The sequence below is a fragment of the Vanessa atalanta genome, chromosome Z, assembly GCF_905147765.1.
Source record: "Vanessa atalanta chromosome Z, ilVanAtal1.2, whole genome shotgun sequence".
Lineage (NCBI taxonomy): Eukaryota > Metazoa > Arthropoda > Insecta > Lepidoptera > Nymphalidae > Vanessa > Vanessa atalanta.
In genome coordinates this window covers 1,589,308-1,609,722 of record NC_061902.1, presented here as the reverse complement: position 1 = coordinate 1,609,722, position 20,415 = coordinate 1,589,308, and the positions used below count along the sequence as shown (strand labels likewise).

The 20,415-nt window shown below is 31.1% G+C and overlaps 1 protein-coding gene across 6 annotated transcripts in view; it reads right to left on the bottom strand.

The window, feature by feature from the left end:
• Window positions 1-264: 264 nt before the first annotated feature.
• Window positions 265-20,415, bottom strand: part of LOC125075977 (DENN domain-containing protein 1A) — a 30,002-nt gene continuing 9,851 nt past the window's right edge. For 2 of the 6 annotated variants that reach the window (XM_047687881.1, XM_047687880.1), the window contains exons 8-14: window positions 17,954-18,062; window positions 15,495-15,683; window positions 11,318-11,350; window positions 8,507-8,613; window positions 7,646-7,844; window positions 6,679-7,068; window positions 273-2,090 (exon numbers count right to left, since the gene is read on the bottom strand). In XM_047687881.1, coding sequence (XP_047543837.1) covers window positions 1,857-2,090; window positions 6,679-7,068; window positions 7,646-7,844; window positions 8,507-8,613; window positions 11,318-11,350; window positions 15,495-15,683; window positions 17,954-18,062 — 1,261 coding nt within the window. In that variant the 3' untranslated portion in view covers window positions 273-1,856. Of the gene's footprint in view, window positions 2,091-2,325; window positions 2,431-6,508; window positions 7,069-7,645; window positions 7,845-8,506; window positions 8,614-11,317; window positions 11,351-15,494; window positions 15,684-17,953; window positions 18,063-20,415 lie in introns of those variants that run through there. The other 4 variants (XM_047687884.1, XM_047687885.1, XM_047687882.1 and 1 more) reach the window with 4 other exon arrangements.

Genomic DNA, 20,415 nt, shown 5'->3' with positions numbered 1-20,415 from the left:
ACAAAATTTTAATTCGCACACATTGACCGTTTTAATCCTTACGTAGATAATTCAAATTACAAATAATGTGTTTCTCACAGCGCACAACTAGATTACAAATAATATAACTTAGATTTCTAATATACAAATATCTATATGATTAAAAAATATGACGAAATATACAATTTATTGATATGTAACATTATGTACAATACAATAAAATAAAAAAAAACGATTCGAAATTCGCGAAATAAATAAGTTTATACTAGTACTAGAAAAGCGTATTGTAAATCGGTAAACTATTCGTATATATATATATTTAACGCGGTATATCTATATAGAATACATATCCGATTTTTTTCCATACTATCGCAAGTCATATTTCGATATATAACACAACAGAAAATAAAATTAATAAGATGATAATTGCTTTTAAATAAATAATTTTTAAAAAAATTAACGCATATCAAAACTAAAATCCATTACGTTGCTGCAAAAAATCTAATTATTTTGATGACCGCTTATATTAAATAATCAATGAACTTAAAAGGCAAATCGAATATCGAGAGAACTTGACACTAATGACTAAAGCGTTACCGATCCATTTCTAACCTCTAGCTTTGAGTTTCCGTAATTAACTTTCATTTATGTAATATTTTCTTCGTTTTATTTTCAATAACGTACTAAGTTGGTTTTATCTTAAGGCACGGATGAAAGCGTTGAATTGACACAACTAGTCACATATCTGTGAGTTTAGGCTTATTATTGTATATGTTACAAAAAAAATTCCGCGTTATTAAAAATCTATAGTTTCTATGTACATGTTTGTATGTAAATTGTTTTATAATTTGAATAACAATGTATTCGATAGTCTGATGAAAAAATCGGAAATATATTTCACAATAAAGTATCGACATTCACAGCCCACTTTCGCTTCGTTATTTTAGAAAAAAGAATTATTTTTTATAAAAGCGAATTGCGAAAAGAATGGAATTGAGTCGCGCATACATTTGTACGTTATTATTGCCTTTGGGGACAACTTTATACATTTTTTTTTATTTTACTTTAATCATTTGCAGGTAACGAATATTTCACAGCTTACACTGGAACGATGTGAATGCAAGTAACTTATTTAATCACGTTATCGATATAACAACAACCGTTGTCGATACATAACGCCTATATTTTTTTGAATTTAACGTTATTTTATAATTAACAAAATCCAAATAAAACAAGTACAAAGCAAGTAAAATAAATACATTAATTTTAATATCAAAGATAAGTTACGTCACTGCGTAATTTTAATACTCTTGGGGATAACACTCATTGTTTTTAAATTAAACATTTGTCCTAGTGCGTCCATTCCATTAGGAATAACGATTATGTAACGAGTGAATAATTAAACTGTAAACGACAATATAAATAGATGTTTATTTTCAAGTTCAGTATTTTCCACGAATGTACTTATTGCATTGTGTTTATTAACGAGTCAGTGAATACAGTCGTGGGCGGTTGCTTTAAACATTCAAATGCGCAGTCAGACGAACTTCCCTCACAATAGATTTTCATTTTAGACAGTTAATGTAGCCGGACAGCGAATTCGCTACAACGATACGTTATTACGAACGTTATTATTAGAATGCAAAATAAAAAAAAAAAAAAAACAAAATAACGCGTTACAATTTAATTAAAACGAAATAACAGAATGGACTATAAAAAAATCTATTTAACAATTATTAAACATATTTTTTTTTACGTTTGAAATGATTATTTAAAATACTTCAGACGAGGGTTACTTTCAGCGCACGAATAACGTACAAATGTATCGCTTCAGTGTTACCAATGGGAAGAACGATATAGTCACACGAGATAGAGCTCTAATTGAATGTAGTCCATCCTTTTGGTACGGCAGAGGTCTCCGGCGCGCTCGAGCTAGCTGTGAAATCAGATAAGCCGAATTGGCTAAAATCTAACCCGTATTCATGCAACAAAGCGCTATCCGTGGATGTTTTAATTTGTTCCTTTTCATTCTTATCCCGATATTTAAGGGGATCGAAATCTTCTAGATCCGTGGGCGTATCGTCCAGTTGTATGAGATCAGAGCCAGATGACTGAAAAATACATTGATTAGTTTAATACCAGAGAGTTCATTTGCGCTCCTAATTATGCAACCTTCTCTCAATACCGATCACTATAGAGGTGCTTATTATTTTAACGCGATCGATTTTGATATGGACTTCTTTGGACCATCAGCAATATCATGTATATTACAAACTATGTATGTGTAAGGAAGTAAAGTATTCAAATATAAGCATTTAAATATATTTACGCTTGGAAATGACTTACCACAAATGATAAAACAGGCGAAACTCGACAAAATTATTATAATTTTTTTCAAAAGTAAATATTCTCTCCGTTTCTTATTTCCCGAGTAAAATATTTCAACAGTGTCTGAAAAAAAACGGTCAAGTGCGAAAATTCATCGCACGATTAGTGTTCCGTACGTTAGTTATACCTACAATATAATGTAGAACCGTTAATACCTCGTATTAAATATTAGGTTTCTCACAAGTTTGTGTTCTAGATTACTTTAAAACACATTTTACCAATACAAACGTTATACCTGAAATTCAGGATAACAATTATGAATGTTTATAATCAGATGTCATCGACATTTTTGGAATGACCTTAGTTCACCCCAATCTAATGAAAAATCAATAAAAAAAATTATGTGTGTGTGTCACTAGAAAATCGAAAACTATTTCAATTTTCCAAATCAAGCATTTTAGCCTGAAAACCCTATTTAAGCCCTTACTAGGTTAAGCGGTTAAGCTTTAGTTAATGCCAGTAAAAAGCAAATCAATTTAAATCAAATATTTCAATTAATGTTAATTTAAAATAAAACTGTTTTGATGATAAATACATTCCAAAAAAAATCCTGCCTCTTTAAATCGTTCGTGTATTAAAGCGAAGTAAAACCCCGAAAATGCAAAAGTCAGAATTAAAAAAAAACTAGCACATACGTTTTTGAGACAAAACATAAGTCAAAAGGAACTGTGGATAACACACGGGACCAACAATGGACACAGCAACATAGGGTTAGGAATATCAAACAAAAACTTCAAACTGTTACCGAATCAATTGGCATCATATTGTCTCTTTTGTAAATTATGAACGTTTTCTTAAAATATCTCTGTCTTATATTTAATTTTACAACAGTCAACATGTACATAACTCTAAATTTATAATGAACGCGTCCTAATTTCGAATTCGGGTAATATTGTACGGAACCCATCGATCTTGACCGCTTTTAAAGAAATATTGAAATTTAAATTTTTTTTCGGTACTTACTGAGAAACGTTGCAGAATTAGGAGCTTTAAAATTAGTTTTATAATAGTGGTGGATTTTATGAAAAAAAAATTAATAAATTAAAATTTAATGTAATTTTTTTATTGAGATGTAAAATATAAAAAAAAAAATACAGAAATAAATAAATCCTTGTATCAATTAAATTGACACATCCTATGTTTAAACACAGATCTTCCATTTTATGAAATAATATAAAATATTTATAACTCAGTTTCTATATTATTACGCGAGTTATAATATACAGATTATACAGCGACCCTCAGTTGTCAATGTGTGAGTATGTGAGCTCTGTGGCCGGTCATAACTATTTATCCATATATGTTAAGACTAAGATTAATATTGGAGGTTAATATTAAGAGTCGGGTTCGCATGTAACCTTTACCTTTCGTTCTGGACCACAGTGTTTGAACTCGGCATAGTTAAGGCTGATTGTTCAAATGATACATAGCGTCAACTAGCATAGCTGAGCTATTATATTATTATTTGTAGCGATGACAGTTCATAATCGAAAAGATTAATCTTGTTAATTACTTCTATTTTAAGTTTTATCTCACGTTTACTAAATAATATAAAGACGCGTTTTTCAAAACGTGAGTTATTTATTTAATCATGAAATTATTAACGATCAAACAATACGATTATACGACTGTTGTTTATCGTTATTTTTTAATATCTCTTCTAAAATATTTTATAAATATTAACTTTGTGAGAATTGCCAAATCATAATTTTATATTTAACTTAGTTTAATTCAGTATTGATATATTCACTGACGATGACGAGCTCCGCGTTAAATTATCGCCGTTTTAATAAAAATAACTTAAATTTTATATTCTAATTTGCCTCTTAATTATCTCATGCAAGCTAAGACATCTTGTAAGCGTGAGTTACTGACTCATACTAGCCAATAATAATTTAACGTGGACTGGTTTTGCTTCGCGTGTGAATAAATCAATTAACAAATTAAATAAATAAAAACGATTGACATCAAAATAACGAAGACAAATTATATACTATTTCAATAAAAGAAACGGCTACATATCGCTAGTAATATCGCTACGTATCATGTGAACGATCGGCCTTATATTAATTCTAGGTCATAACACTAAGTGCGTACATGCATTTTAAGAAACAATATGTGCGAACACCATATACAAATATATACATATAACACACACGTCATGTTTTAACAAACATTACCATTGTATATATATTTGCAAAATTTTTAAATCGTACTGCAATCCTATTCAGCTACAAAGTCATATTTTTTTTTAATGCCAATAAAAATATATGTCTATAATATTAATAACAGCATATACTTCACCTATGTCGCAATGTCTGGAATGTTCCTTTTTCATTTAACACAAAACATGCAACGTAGTTACGTTCGTAACACCAGTAAAACGTTATCGCGTCAGAAACGTAACATTTAAACGTTACTTATAAGACTTGTACTAAAATTAAACATTAAAATTTAACTCTAATTGCGCATAAAGAAGTTTGACTTCTAATAATAAATAAATAATGAAACCCCTTGAAAGTAATAACCCGCTCGTTACGTTGAAATTATATTTAAGTAACGATCGTAATCTCGAACTAAGATGCTACGGTCTAAGGGTAATAACTTTTTAAAACGTTTATAAATTAAGAAGGTAGGTAGGATACTTTCAAAATATTCAGATATATAAGAAGATATTTTACATTTATTAACATAGTAATGAACATCTCAAATTTGAATTTACGAATACGGATGAAATTGTGCTTATGCAAATGAGATTTAAATATCTTTAAATTTATTAGGTGAAACTGTTTGGGCGCGATGGGAGTGAAAACTCAAGGTCGAATCCGACTGAAATATTTGTATAATATGGCGTTATTAAACTTTCTTAAATGTGCAGCTATACGGCCCTTTTATTGAATTGATAATTCGTTGGGCGCGATAAGTTTGAAATTTCAAGGTCGATTTTCGTATTTGTCACGTACATTAAAATATATTAAATATACTTACTTTTTTTTTTATTAAATTATTTTTAACAACATCTCAAATTACTTTAAACTATTGCTTTAAGCGCAAATTAAACGATGATATTTTCAACATCAATAAATAGAATTAAGATTAATCAAGTCTACACACATATATATTAAAAAACGTATAAATAATTTAGGAAAATATATTTGAATCATATCTTGCTAAATTATAAGTTTATTTGTAGCCCCAAACATAATATAATTCTGGATTATATAAGACAGTAAGTCTATTTAATGAGGCCTATATAACTTGTTCTTTATTATTAACGTTATAATTTATACGAAATACGTTATTTTTACAAAAAAAACCGTGTCAATCGAGTTCCAATATTCAATTTATTTAAACTAAACATAATTCTTAGTAAAAGTAATTATAGCCACGACTGGATGTCGTTTTAAAATAAAAGAAAAAAAATGTTTCTACTAAAAACGATTTAACGAAAACGTTCTATAATTTGTAAAGTTAATTAACTAACAAGAAAAAAAATATAATATAAAAAACGTCAAATAGCAAATCCGATTTAAAAAAAAACATTTAATCTATTACGTATATAATAAAACATTGAAAGGAGTTCACTCATTTTTAATTCTCAATTATTTTTCCGATAACGTTATTAACGAAAACGTAACACAAGCTACACTAGTAATATACCAACTAATAATCTCAACATGACTAAAAAATATTTATTCGATGTGCAGTACGACTATGAGTTTTATTACGCAAATAAATATATATTATCCAATGGAAATGTTTGCGTAGACACATATAAAAAACAAAACAACATTTGACAGATCATTCCAAAACATTCCAAATAAATATAAATGACAATAATTTTAATAAGCGAGGTATAGGGCTGTGTGTACTTATTATTAATGGATATGTATACGTAATTAATAGTATGAAATTCGTGAGTATATTATATATTTAGATAAAACATTCGTAATACCTTTATAAGGACAGTCCACTCACTCTGATTTCATTTATTTCTCTCCATTTGTAAAGTGTTTCCATTTTTAATTATCACAATTTTTATGTACTTATCTCTTAGTTGGATACCATTTTACGAATATAACTTCGAAGGGTTTAAATATCAAAATAATAATGGGACAGTTATCAATGTTAGATAATTATATTATATTAATAATTGTATAAATCAATAATATATTAATATCATCTATATAAATACATATTACTCCAATGTTAGTGCAAACAAAATTCACTCGTTGCTCATGGGATATATGCAATATCTCTGACTGAAAAATATAGTATCGCTATGACAATAGTAACGCATATTAAAATTACCTCTTGAGTTCTGCCCTTGTTGTGTCTGGGTCTAGGCCTGTCTGGGACCGGTCTGGGCACAATAGGGGGCACCGGTCTGATCGTGGAGCCGTTACAAGGCTGGCTAGTTTGACCCTTCTTCTGATTGGACGATAGGGTCAGTTTTAATTTAGCCTTGTCGTTGCCTTCGGTGAATCTAATCGTGCTAGTGTGGAAGTCTTGAGTGACGTTCGCGTCGTTCTTTGTGATGTTACTTATAAAGTGTGTTGTCGAGGGCGCCGGTATCGACCTCGGGGGAGGCGCGGGCGCATCGGACAAATCTACTAGTTTCCTTGTCGATATGATTGGGTAACGGAGTGGGGGGTGGGGACGTTCCGGTAACCGGGGTGGGGGGCATGGTGACAGGGTTTTCTGCAAAATAAAATTCGAATAATGTGCCACGGTGCCCCTAAGAGCGGTCATTCGCATACATTTACACGTGATACAAGCTTAACACGTAAAGCGACGTCCAACGATAGGCAACGCATGACGGAGTGACTCTTTGAACCTTGACGGATCAAACATCAAAGACACCCAATCGCGGTATACGTTTTTCATAACTTTTGACACTATAAACTGATGACAGGTGAAAGTAACGGACACTACGACTCTACATAGTGATATTTACACCAAGACTTGCCCATACTAAGAGTATGTATCAAAAGCTATGATTGGAAAGCGTTTCCGATACGAGCATTCAGCCTAACAGTCGAGAATTTGAAGTTGCGGTACATTTGACGTATGAATGCTTGAAATATGAACACATTCAATGAATTCGTATCTTTTAACAAATATCGTTATTCAATCGTGAATAAAAATACTTAAAAATAATGATTGAGAATTTTTTTGAGATACAAATATGTACATATTTGTTAAAAAAAACCAGTACCGTTCGTCCAAATTCACAGACCAAATAAATACTAGGCATTTATTAATTCGTAATACTCACGGCTTTGTCGGGGAGGCTGATTTCAGAGTTGAGCGCGCTGCCAGGAAAGCTATCACGACGTTTATTTGGAAAGAGAAACTCCATCTCTGTGAGGAGATCTAATGGTAGAGTTGGGGGTGGCTCGCGAGGTGGCATGTCATGAGAGGGGGAGGATTCGGAGGAATCAGATGAAACTGGGGTGGCTGAGCCGCATGAAAACCTGTTAAAACAAATGTCAGTCACGCTTAATATCGACACATTAAAATAAAAAATCTCTGCTACAGAACGTATTGTTATTCTTAGAAATTTTATACATCGACACATATTTCTAAGAAAAACCGTTATTATCGTTGATACACCTAGCATGTACCCATACAAATCATTAGCCAAATAATTATAGCTGAATATAGCATACGGATAGCTTAAGAAAAATGAATATCAAACACGGTTTCAATATTACTTACGCAATAAAGCTGCGCTAAGAAATAAAAAATGTATTAAATTGTAATTTTTAATTGAATTGAAAAATGAAATTACATTTGAACTCTTAATGATGTCACACAAACTTTATTATAAACGATTTGTATGATCGGGGAATACTTTGAATATAAAACAACGTTTTGTCAAAAAGACACTACACACAGAATCTTATGACAGGATTATGAATTATATAGATGGCCTTGAACCTATTTAAGCTGTGAGCCGTCTACAATTCCAATATGGCGTATAGTATCATTCTCTAGTCCAATCTGGTAGATCTTATATAATATTAAATAATTTTTTATTCTTTCACGATATCTTAGACACCCCTAAGTCTCCTTCAACCACGGCCGAAGCCACAGTCGGAAACTAATAAAAAAAAAGTAAGTAAATTATAATTACCTGCTATCGTCTGTGGTATTAATGGACGAGGGCCGTGAACCTGTTTTGGGCATTTTATTCTTTAAGCCGCGTACAGCTGACTTCATATTTTTACCACCTTGCCGGACCTAGGATTGGATGCTCAAATTATTAAAAAGATTGAATAAAATTCAATGTGGCAACATTTATTTAGAAGACAATGAAATATATTTTCATAATTTTTTTTTCATAGGTTTGTTTTTTCTTATTATTATTATATTAGATATTATAATTAATTTTGTTCTGCTCTTATTATGTTTTTAGTTATAAGTGGAAACTTTACTGGTATATGTGCTAATTTTTATGCTTTAGCTTTAAGAAGGACTTGTACTGTTTGTTTCCCTAATAAAGTAAAAATAAAAACAATTTATTAAAATATATCAGTGTTTACATAATTAAAACTATTAATGTTTAATTGCTTGAAGCTTGAAGGCAAACTACAAGTTCCGATTGAGTGCAGATTGTGCAAGAATTTTTTTAACAATAAGATAAATAATGTTACTTAATTTTAATAGTATACCATAGAGATTGTTGCAACTCTAAACTTACCGCAGTAGCGTGCGAGGACGTATAAAGTAGAACGTGCAAGTACCGAATAATAATAATACACAAAAGCGTGCAGCACAGTACACGTGACCCAAGTGAAACCTTTTGGCGTTAGAAACGTTGCATTATGCTTAAAAATATTTAAATTTTTCAACATTACACAAGCATACTCAGTGTTATACATGACGATTAAGCATACACACATACACAACGATTTATATATAGATATGTTACATTTGTGTAAAATGGCTGTATGTATGTATCATTGTTTTAATGTTTATGAATTATTGAAAATAAGATATTTCCAAACTTTACACAGATCGAGTTTTTATTCAGAATCTTTATATTCTTAATGAGTTTAAAAACGACGACATGATAAAGGATTAAATGCATTCAGCCATTCCCTGTAAGTATCGTTTCACACAATATTCAATAATTTAACAAACAGACATATCTAGATAGTTTTATGAAATTACAAAAATGTTTTCATAGTAAAACAACGAAATATAAACTTATAAGAAAACTATAACGACTTTAAATAATAAGTCATCGCTGTTTATGAACGGATAGTGTATTTCTATTGCATTCATATGTATATATGAATGTATATATCTGTATCTCTCTAATAGTATCCTCAGTCACATAGACGAACCATTTCTCTCGGTGTTCCATTGGATTTAGAGTTAGATGTTCGAAAATTAAATTCGTAACAGTTTCGTTATGTATACATTTAATACGTAATTAAATCACATGCAATAAATACTTACACATACAATGAAACCCAGTGCAACGATAGACTTAGATTTTATATAATTTCGATCATCGCACTATATTCACTAGTTTGTGGAATTTTTTAAATTAATATCTTTCTATATTCTACTTTTAATCGAAACTATAAAATAAATATGTATAAATATTGTGTAATAATGAAATTATTTAATATATGAACATATATATAAGAATGCGACTACTATCTCCAATTTCCAAACCGCTGTCAGTATCAAAATTAATTCATTTAGTTTTATCTAAATTCTCATTGGTCGGCGGCAGGTCATGACGTAATCAGTGACGTATAAACCAATGAGCGTATAATAAGGGCAATTTCATCTAACTCTCCGAATATAAAACAAAAGACAAATGGATCGTGCGAAACATAGAAAAGTACAGTATATAAACAAAAGCGAATGTGACACGTCTAATTGTTAATACGTCGTTTGATTTTGTATTCGTCTTTTTTACTTCACTATAATGTTGCGCGCGCTCCATTATCTTTCTGCTGTTATATAATCTGTGGTATGACGAGGTTTCAAAAACTGGATATGAATATGCGAATTAAGGCAATTGTATTTTATAGTAACATCGATACTTAAACATTGAAACTGTAAAAATACTTAAAAATAATACTAAATAAATAATCATGCATTGATAATAAAAATTATACATAAAAAAGTGTTTAAAATTAAATAAATGAAAATATAAAAAGCTACTATATAAAAAATACACTACATATATCGGATGTAAATATAATATACCTGTACGGAAAATATTCATATATTCTCATAAATAAAACTGAAATAATCAAAAAATTATACAAGATATTATAACTACACCCCGTATAAACATTAAACCTCTATAGAAACAGGTAATGTTTCATGAAATTAATTTATACAAAATGTAAACAAGCTATATATAGACAATAATTATATTAGAGATGAAATTTGTTAAGGACAACGTGTGTTGCTTTCGTTCCGAGTATTAGTTATATTTTAAATGTCAAAATTCAGAATGAATTTTTACCTCAATCACGCAAGAACCACTGAACGGATCTGAATGAAATTTGACACAGAGATCGACTATAGTCGATCGATTATAGTTATACTTTTTATACCGGAAAAAAATGACTCATGTCAAGAACAGACACGTCAAAAAAGAAACAGAATTTTATCAGTAGTTCCGGAAAACAACCCGTACAAACAAAAAAAATGTACATCTATACCGTATTCGCACCTACGGTTTTTACATTACAGCGTCCGTGTACTGAAGCTATTTATATTTTAATGAACGTCTTTGTACTGAAATAATGCGACATAATTTATTATGTGATTGAAATAATAGATTCAATATCGAAAACCTTTAGCACGTGTCTACATAATGTAAAAAATAATTTAAATAAAACAATAATAAAAATCATTCCACTAATTAGTGAATAAAGTGACGATATCTTATGAACATTCATGGTTCACTCACCGTTTTCACAGCCGATTGTACCGCGGGGTTCGCCTGCAAATATTAACAATTTAAAGCGTATAAAAACCCATGTACTTACAGCATGCAACACAATTACCGACAACACAACACGCATTGACCATAGCAACAGTTTTACAATATGTTTACCATCCATAACAATAGAATTTGTACGTTACGAGAGGAATCAACAACGAAGGTTGAATGTACCGTCCTAATGACAGTTACTGACACGATGAATCCGAGATCCCATCATTAGACATTGAACATGTTAATGTTTCTGCTACCATTACACGTTAGTGATTGCGAAATGTTACATTAGCTTGTATGCACATTTTATCTTATTAATGAACAAATTATTTTAAAGTACGACTTCTATAAACACCCAATCAAATGACATAGAGATAAGCATTTACTTAGTCAATACCAATTCCTAATAACTCTATGCACTACAAACTTTTAACTATTGTTAATTACATATTTATTTATAAGGCAATGTTCCACTTAACAACTTATATCCACTTTAATTTTACTTCCAAAGATCCAATACAACATCGTCAAAATAGGCATGACGTTTTTTACTTTATTTCATAGATTATACAAGATCTCGACCAATAATATCACTTCGATTCATTCGATGTCAAAGACATAGATAACACGAAGAACGTGTATCATTATTTTATACCTACGATGACGTCACTCGAGACTACTTAAACATCATAATGAAATGATTTTAACTTAAACTACAGCTATTCGAGCAACAAAATTGCTTATAAGTTACATCAATTAGAATATAAATTTTTTTCCAGTTTTACGGTACAGTTACACGAACAAGTGCGTCGAGTTTGTGAAAAGCACAAACTTCGGGCACATTTGGTCGTACGGCTTATGGTATCTAGCCTACTCTAAATCTTTAGTCAAAGTTGTTTATTTGTCTCTTGTTCTGTGACCGGAATACGCTATAGTTTACATTACACATACAAGCAATTGTGCTTAATACGCTATAGATTTGATCATTTATCACAACGAAGCGTCCTTCCACATCGAATTATCTACAGTATGAGCCTCGTCTTTACAAGATGCTTGAGTGAGATGACTAATGAAAACAATAAAGAATTTACAGTGGATACGTGACCCTACGTGAGTGAACAATCTATAAAATGGTATTTTATTACATTAAAAAAATTATCACAATTTTGTATCTGTTTTGTAGACTATACCGTCAACTGTTTTGTAACCTTTCCTATATATGTGTTATAAATAGAATATACTCTTGCAGTGATATATCAAAGTTGAACGCTTGCAACGATTCAGCGTAACGCTTTCGACGCAACATCAAATCTGTCAAAAAAAACGTTCAATGAAACTTTAAAATACAACATTAAAATTTATGTTATATTGGTTAAAAGTCATTAAATCGTAATCTCAGTTTATAAAAAATATAGCTTTAATTATTTTACTTTTAATAATTAATACAAACACGATTTCTCGTACAAATTCTGTTGATATGAAAACAGGTTAAATTAAAATATTGTTAAATTAGCACTAGACACAGGCTGAGGCGTACTTTTTTATTTAGCAGGTTTGCAAAGCGTACCCGCATTGCGAAGCTGATTAATGGCCCAACTCTTAACAATATAAATAATAATAAATAACACTCTTAAAACTACAAATATTGCTCAACAAAGACACTTATTTGGAGATAGAATACTTAAAATATTGTATATATTTAACTTCTTAACAATTAAAGGATAAAAAAATCGGTGAAGCGTTCTTTCGTGAATCGACTAAGACCAACGATCATGTAACCATATCATAAGTCATAATATATTACTGTATTTTTAACTTCAATAATTAAATAATAGCATAAAGATCTCCACAAACGTGTCTCTGCGTTCCAACTAATCTCAAAAAGTACTGAATGTATGACTAATATTTGATTTTCATTATACTTACTATATAGGGTATATAGTTATATTATTCATATTTAGATATAACCAATATTTAGTACGAAGCAACGAGTCAGATAAATCAGCATGCAATTTTTTTTTTAATTCATTAATTCGAAGCCTATTGATATGCAATTAGCAAGCCAATGGTATCTCTAGTATTACGCCTCGTAGACAATCACACCATGCGTATACATACAGGGTGACACGCATATAATTATATATTTCAAAAATAATTTATAAATCAATTACTTAACTTATTCGTCTACTTATTAAGCTTGGCAACCCTGAATGCATTAGATACCATTCGATTACAACTCACAAATCATGTAACGATGCACGATAATTAATAAGCGAGAAATTAATTTATCAGAGAATGTTACTTTATTAAAGGCATATTAAAAGTTATTTTGTTTATATATTACATAGGTAGACGGACGGACCAATGACCCATCTGATGGTTAGTGGTTTTAACCGCCTAGACATTGGCGCTGTAAGAAATATTAACCATATCTTTCATAGCCAATGTGCCACCAACCTTGCGAACTGAAATGTTATGCCCCATATACATATAGTACACTGGCTCACTCACCCTTCAAATCGGAACACAACTACACTTCGTATTGCTGTTTGGCAGTAGATTATCTGATGAGTAACTGGTACCTACCCAGACGAACTTACCCAAAGCTCACACAAGTAAAGGCAATATTAGATGTCTTTAATTTTCATACTTAAGTTTCTAATTTTCTTAACTTAAGCTTTTTCGTACCCATTTTTTTTATAACAATTAATGTAGATACTATTGTTAATAATAAAAATAATGTCCACTGATTTAGAGTAGAAATAGCTGAGGCATCTTACCAATGAGTAGCTTTTCACATAAATTTCTTATTATTTAAAACATATAAAAATCACGCAAAAATCATTCTTAAATATTGAATGTCTAAAGGTTCAAATTCTTTTAACACTATACAGACTAAGACATCATTATAGTTTTTTTTTATATAATAAGATCCCAAACAAATAAATTTGTAACATTGCAACACTGACACTTAGTTAACTTCATGTTTGAAGTATGTTTTTTTCCTTACTAATAAATTGTTATTCTGTTATTTTTGACTTACGTGGAATAAGTGATCATTGATTCTTATATTAAATATTTCCAATAATTTTATAGCACAAGGCAGTTTTTATTTTATAATTTTCACTTGAGAAAGCTATTGAATATTAATTTCAATACGTACATATATGACCACAGATTATAAATTACATATAAAATTATGAATAGTTAGAGCCTTTGGCTGAATAGTCTAAATTAAACCAAGTTCTTGAAAAAAAGAAAACAAAAGCACTGAATAATCCCACCGCTAATTTGGGATGCTCTACTACGCTTCGGGTTGGGATAACAACTAAGACGACGATATCAATTTTTAATCAATTTGCGAAAAATATTTACCCATACTATTCGTGTACCTAGTCGGTACGGTGTATTGATGAATTACTAAAGATTTTGTTATTTATCTTAATTTGGTCCATCCGTTAAATAATATAATATACTTTTTAACTTTAATTTTTAATAAACATTATAAAATATACCGTAAATATATGATGCATATAGATGATGAAATTCTAGGAATTAGTAACGATTTGTTTTCATGCAGGAAACCAAAAAAAAAAATTACATTTTTTTTTTATGTAATTGGTATTCAGATGAGTAAGCTACCTACCAGCCAGCTACCTGATGGAAAGTGGTTATCATCGCTGATAGACATAAGAGCGGTGGGAATTATTAACTATTCCTTACATCGCCAACGAGCCACCAAACTTGGAAACTAAGATGTTATGTTCTTTGTACCTGTAGTTACACTAACTCACTCACCCTTCAAACCGGAACACAACGATAGTATTGCTGTTTGGCGGCAGAATACCTGATAAGTGGGTGGTACCTACCGAGACGGGTTTGCACAAAGCCCTACCAAAAAGTGACAAAATTTCCATAAATAAGAGTCCATCGAGTTCCATTTCAGTTGTTCTTGGTAGAATATACAATACTGGTAATCAAAAGACGATACTACATTTAAATATTACAAAGATTTTAATTGAATATTAGCTTAACACGACAGCTTATTAGTGATGTCGTATATATTCAATTATTTCTAAACTATAATTAATAAAAATTAAATAAATCCGTGTTTTATTAATATAAAACAAGGACTATCGTATAAAATCACCTTATCTTTGACGGTTTTGAAGAAGGCACCACCCTCCTTCTTGACGGTCTTCGCCCAGTCCCGGTATTGCTGTTTCAGCTTCTGACCGCTTCCGGTGCTAACTTTCTCAGCGTAGTTGTTGCATTCGACTTCGAATTCGTCGTTGAAACCGCGACCTGAGTTCAGTAACTCGAGCCTTTCGTCTATGAACTGTTGGAGAAAAATACACAAAGAATATTTATTTATTTATTTTATAACTAGTGACCCGAAAAATGAAGTGAGGCCCGGGCTTCGCCTAAACTTCAATTTATTAAAAAAGAAAATTATATGATACCAATATAATTTATTAAGAACTCTGGAACAATATAGCTTTTTACCTTTTTTTGTTCAGAACTAGATCATATTTTGTACCGAATATAACCCCCTACAAACAAACAATCAAATTTTACCATCTTTAAATATTATTATAGATACAAATCTATACTATTAGTAATCGAGATACATACATAAAGTGGTAAGTGTTATATAGTAACCAAATATATATATTGTGATAATGCTTGGTCATAAAAACATAGATAAACGTTTAAATAACATTGACACATTTATAAGAACTCTATACCATAGTCACGGACAACAATTGTCTAGATATACAATTATCTGAAGAGGAAAACATCTGTGTTATTTTTTAATATAATTATTAAAAATGTCAACTCTTATGTATTTTAAAATAATATTGCAAAACTGTACTTCGAGGATGTTATAAGCGACCATAAACATTTAAAAAAATAATATAAAGTACTGGCTTTATAAACAGGTGGGCATAATTTTTTTAACACGAGTAAAATAATCCATCAACCAGCTCGACTACGACTACGAATACGACTTGCGAGTCATATTTTGGAATTTCAACCAAAACATACTTATTTTAAATATTTTCTACTTAATACAGTTACATTTGTATGACGTGCACAATTCGTTGCTGCTTTTAAGAGGCTTCTAAAACACTATTATTTGTCATTGTAAATCGTTGTACTTTTATTTAAGAAATATAATAATACTTTATAATATATAAGTATGTATTTTTATGTATTTGAATTTATTTATAAAACATATGTATTATTTTGTTTATACACGTATTTATATGCTATATATAACATGTATTAATCGTATGTATGTATGTTATGTAGATACGTTATGTTTGTGTATATATGATTTAAAAGGTGTACACCTCCGAACCCCTTTCTTAGAGTATTCAATGTCCTCTATCCAAAGGTTGTCTGGAAGAGATCGCTCTTTTAGCGATAAGACCGCCTTTTGTACCGTGTTTTCTATTTTGTTGTGTTGCTTCTTATATTTTTTTTGTTTCGGTGTACAATAAAGTATATTTATCTTATCTTATTTTTATTTTTATTTGTTTCATTATTATGTTACACACAAAAATAAGCCTATATAGAAGGGGATGGTGGTGAATCTGCGATGATTAATTTAGATCTATAATTCCAAATGCTGGGTTTAATTAACTGCTGTTTCAGTGCAGAATGGATTACTATTATTATGATTCATTCGTGTGTGCTTAGTAGCACGTATATTTAATAATAAAATTTAATACGTTACATGAATCGAATGATCTTAATCGGCTTTTAGGTCTTATATGGTAAATATTCATTCACCTGCTGCATCACAGCTACATACATAACTTTACAAATGTATGTAAAGTAATTTAATTGTATCTTTAGAATTTATAAGCGTTATTTAAGACGTTATGTCTCCCGAAACTGCATTTTCAGCGGTAACATACTGAACATTACAATTTTGCAGAAAGCACCTCTAAAATTTCATATAATAAATTTCCGTTTAAAATTTATGCTTGACTTTGAAGATCAACATCGTGATGAAGTCTGCCTGTATCCACCGACTTGCATTAGAACAGCCGTCAAGACGTCTCCTCAAAAGGAGAGGATAACTTAGTCTAGGGCTTTGTGCATCTTTGCACGTCTGGATAAGTAAACCTTTATTCTACCGACAAACTGAAATACTTAGTATTATTATTTTCCGATGTGAAGGGTGAAGCCAGTTTAACCACAGACAAGGAGGCATCTGAGTTCTCAAATAGTTAAAATTTCCCACAGTATCAATGTCTATGGGCAGTGGGGTGCGGCTTACCGTCGGTGATCCATTCCCCTATCTCCTACCTATGTTATAAATAAAATCAAGTCTTTGAAACTAAGGTGATTAGAATATTCATAATAACACATTAGGGACAGTAATCAGTAAGAGAAGTACCCTTTTCATTTCCAGTAGGAAGATATTCCGCCATTTTAATTATTTATTATCTATAATTGGTTGTTAGATATAACAATATCGACAACAATACTATCAGAATCAGTTCGCTTGTATATTCTAAATCGCTTTTGCCGTCGTTCCGTCATTTGCTCAGCAAAGAGAATTGATTTCAGATAAATATCTGGTAAACATCTCACCTGCTGGAATATTTGCGATTGGAGAATCTTCCGCAGAAAAGGCTGCATGTTTTTCCTCGTCCGCACGAACGCCTCTGGATTGAATGTTATCAATTGACCCTTCTCAATCCTGAAACGGAAATCGATATTATAATTAAAAACTTTTTTCAAACCACATAAATTCCTGTTTTGAAGTATTTATCACTTATTACGTTACTCGTTTGATATCGTTTGTTTCATACGAAGGTTAGAAAAAAATCTTTCCCTTAACGGACAACGTCGGTCGCTCGTCCAGTGCGTAGTGGCAGGTCGAGTTATCGCGGAGCAATTGACACAATTCTCAGTACTGCAAGGGGTTAAATAGACTAAGCACTCGGGACTTATTTGTTCATAACGCGATTGAATAACGATCGCTATCATTCTAAAATACATTGTAGCGTTGCATCGCGTTTACAAAGTGAGAAAGTTTATTATATACAACAATATAAACAACATTAGCAGCCTGTAAATTTCCCACTGCTGGGCTGGAGGCCTCCTCTCCCTTTAAGGAGAAGGTTTGGAGCATATTCCACCAAGCAGCTCCAATGCAGGTTGGTGGAATACACATGTGGCAGAATTTCGTTGAAATTAGACACATGCAGGTTTACTCACGATGTTTTCCTTCACCGCCGAGCACGAGACGAATTATAAACACAAATTAAGCACATGAAAATTCAGTGATGCCTGCCTGGGTTTGACCCCGAAATCATCGTTTAAGATGCATGCGTTCTAACCATTGGGCCATCTCGGCTCTATATATAAACAAATATATCAATTATTCAAGCAATTATGAAGCGCCACTTTAAAATGTAACATTAAGTAAGCTTACATTTGCTTCAGTATTTTAATTCTACAAAGAATTGACTCTGTAATCAATTTTTTTTTTATTTAAATGCTTTATTGACCACCATAAAGTTAATGGGACAAAAGGCGGACTTAATGCCTGAAGGCATTCTCTGCCAGTCAACCTTTAGGTCAAACAGATAAACCATGAAGGCGGTAATTAAAAATTAATTAAAAGTTAATTAACAATATATAACAATATATGCATATACTTATATAAAACTACATAAAAAAAAACATATACATACATATCCATATAGTATCTATCAATTTTTGTCATAAATATATTATGTACTAGTTTTAGCCCGTGTGTTAGTGTGTGTGTTTTGTTTTGTTTTGTGTTTTTTTGGCAGATGGTAGGTAATTTTTTTTCGGAATAAAAGTATTCCAATCTATAACATCATCCATCCTATACAAACTTTTACTTATAATATTAGTATAAGATAACTATATAGTATGGAGCATATACAATTAGATGGCAGGTTTTTTATTCGTACGTAACAAAGTCACTTATTCATATAAATAACTTTTTTCCCGAAATAAGTTTACAATTAATGATATTTTTATATTTGTTAGTTTAAGATCAAGGTCACGTCTATTGTGAGGTCAACACTAGCTTACGCTTACCCTTTGAATATATATCGACTATTGTATGAATTGAATTGGAGAGCCGAGATGGCCCAGTGGTTAGAACGCGTGCATCTTAACCGATGATTTCGGGTTCAAACCCAGGCAGGCACCACTGAAATTTCAAGTGCTTAATTTGTGTTTATAATTCATCTCGTGCTCGGCGGTGAAGGAAAACATCGTGAGGAAACCTGCATGTGTCTAATTTCAACGAAATTCAGCCACATGTGTATTCCGCCAACCCGCATTGGAGCAGCGTGGTGGAATATGCTCCAAACCTTCTCCTCAAAGGGAGAGGAGGCCTTTATCCCAGCAGTGGGACATTTACGGGCTGCTTATGTTATGTTATGTATGTTATTGTATGAATTTCTGGAAATGTTCATGATTGTATATCAAATTTGTAATCGGTACATTAGTTAGGGCAATCTTTTTTTAAACATTATTTTAGAGGATCTTATGGAACGTGATATCTTTATGCTGGAGTCGGAGATTCCTGCATGATTTTGGAGTTGAATATGATTCATAAAAAAAATCATGTTAATTACAACTAATTTTTAAATTTGGATTTTAAAGAAATATAGTTTTCTGCAAACCCTTCTAAGTAGCTGTCACCCATTCATCATCGCCAAACAGCTTATGTCAGTAACATTGCGTGCCAGTTAAAAGGACGAGTAAGCCAAACTGTGTTACTACACAAACTACAATGAACGTAACATATTAGTTCTCAAATGGCACATTGACGACATTTTTGGGTTGAAATTTTTTTTAGCGTCAAACTTTAAATCGGGCGGTACATTGAAAGTTTGATACCAGTAGTTTTACAATTTCCCCTTTTTTTAACTATAAAATCACTGCCAGACTATAAGACGACTCCCCAATAACGACATGATCACAACTAGTGATGTAAATATTTAAAAATAAAACATTACGATTCGAATGGACATTAACAAGTGTTAAATTACAATCATAAATAA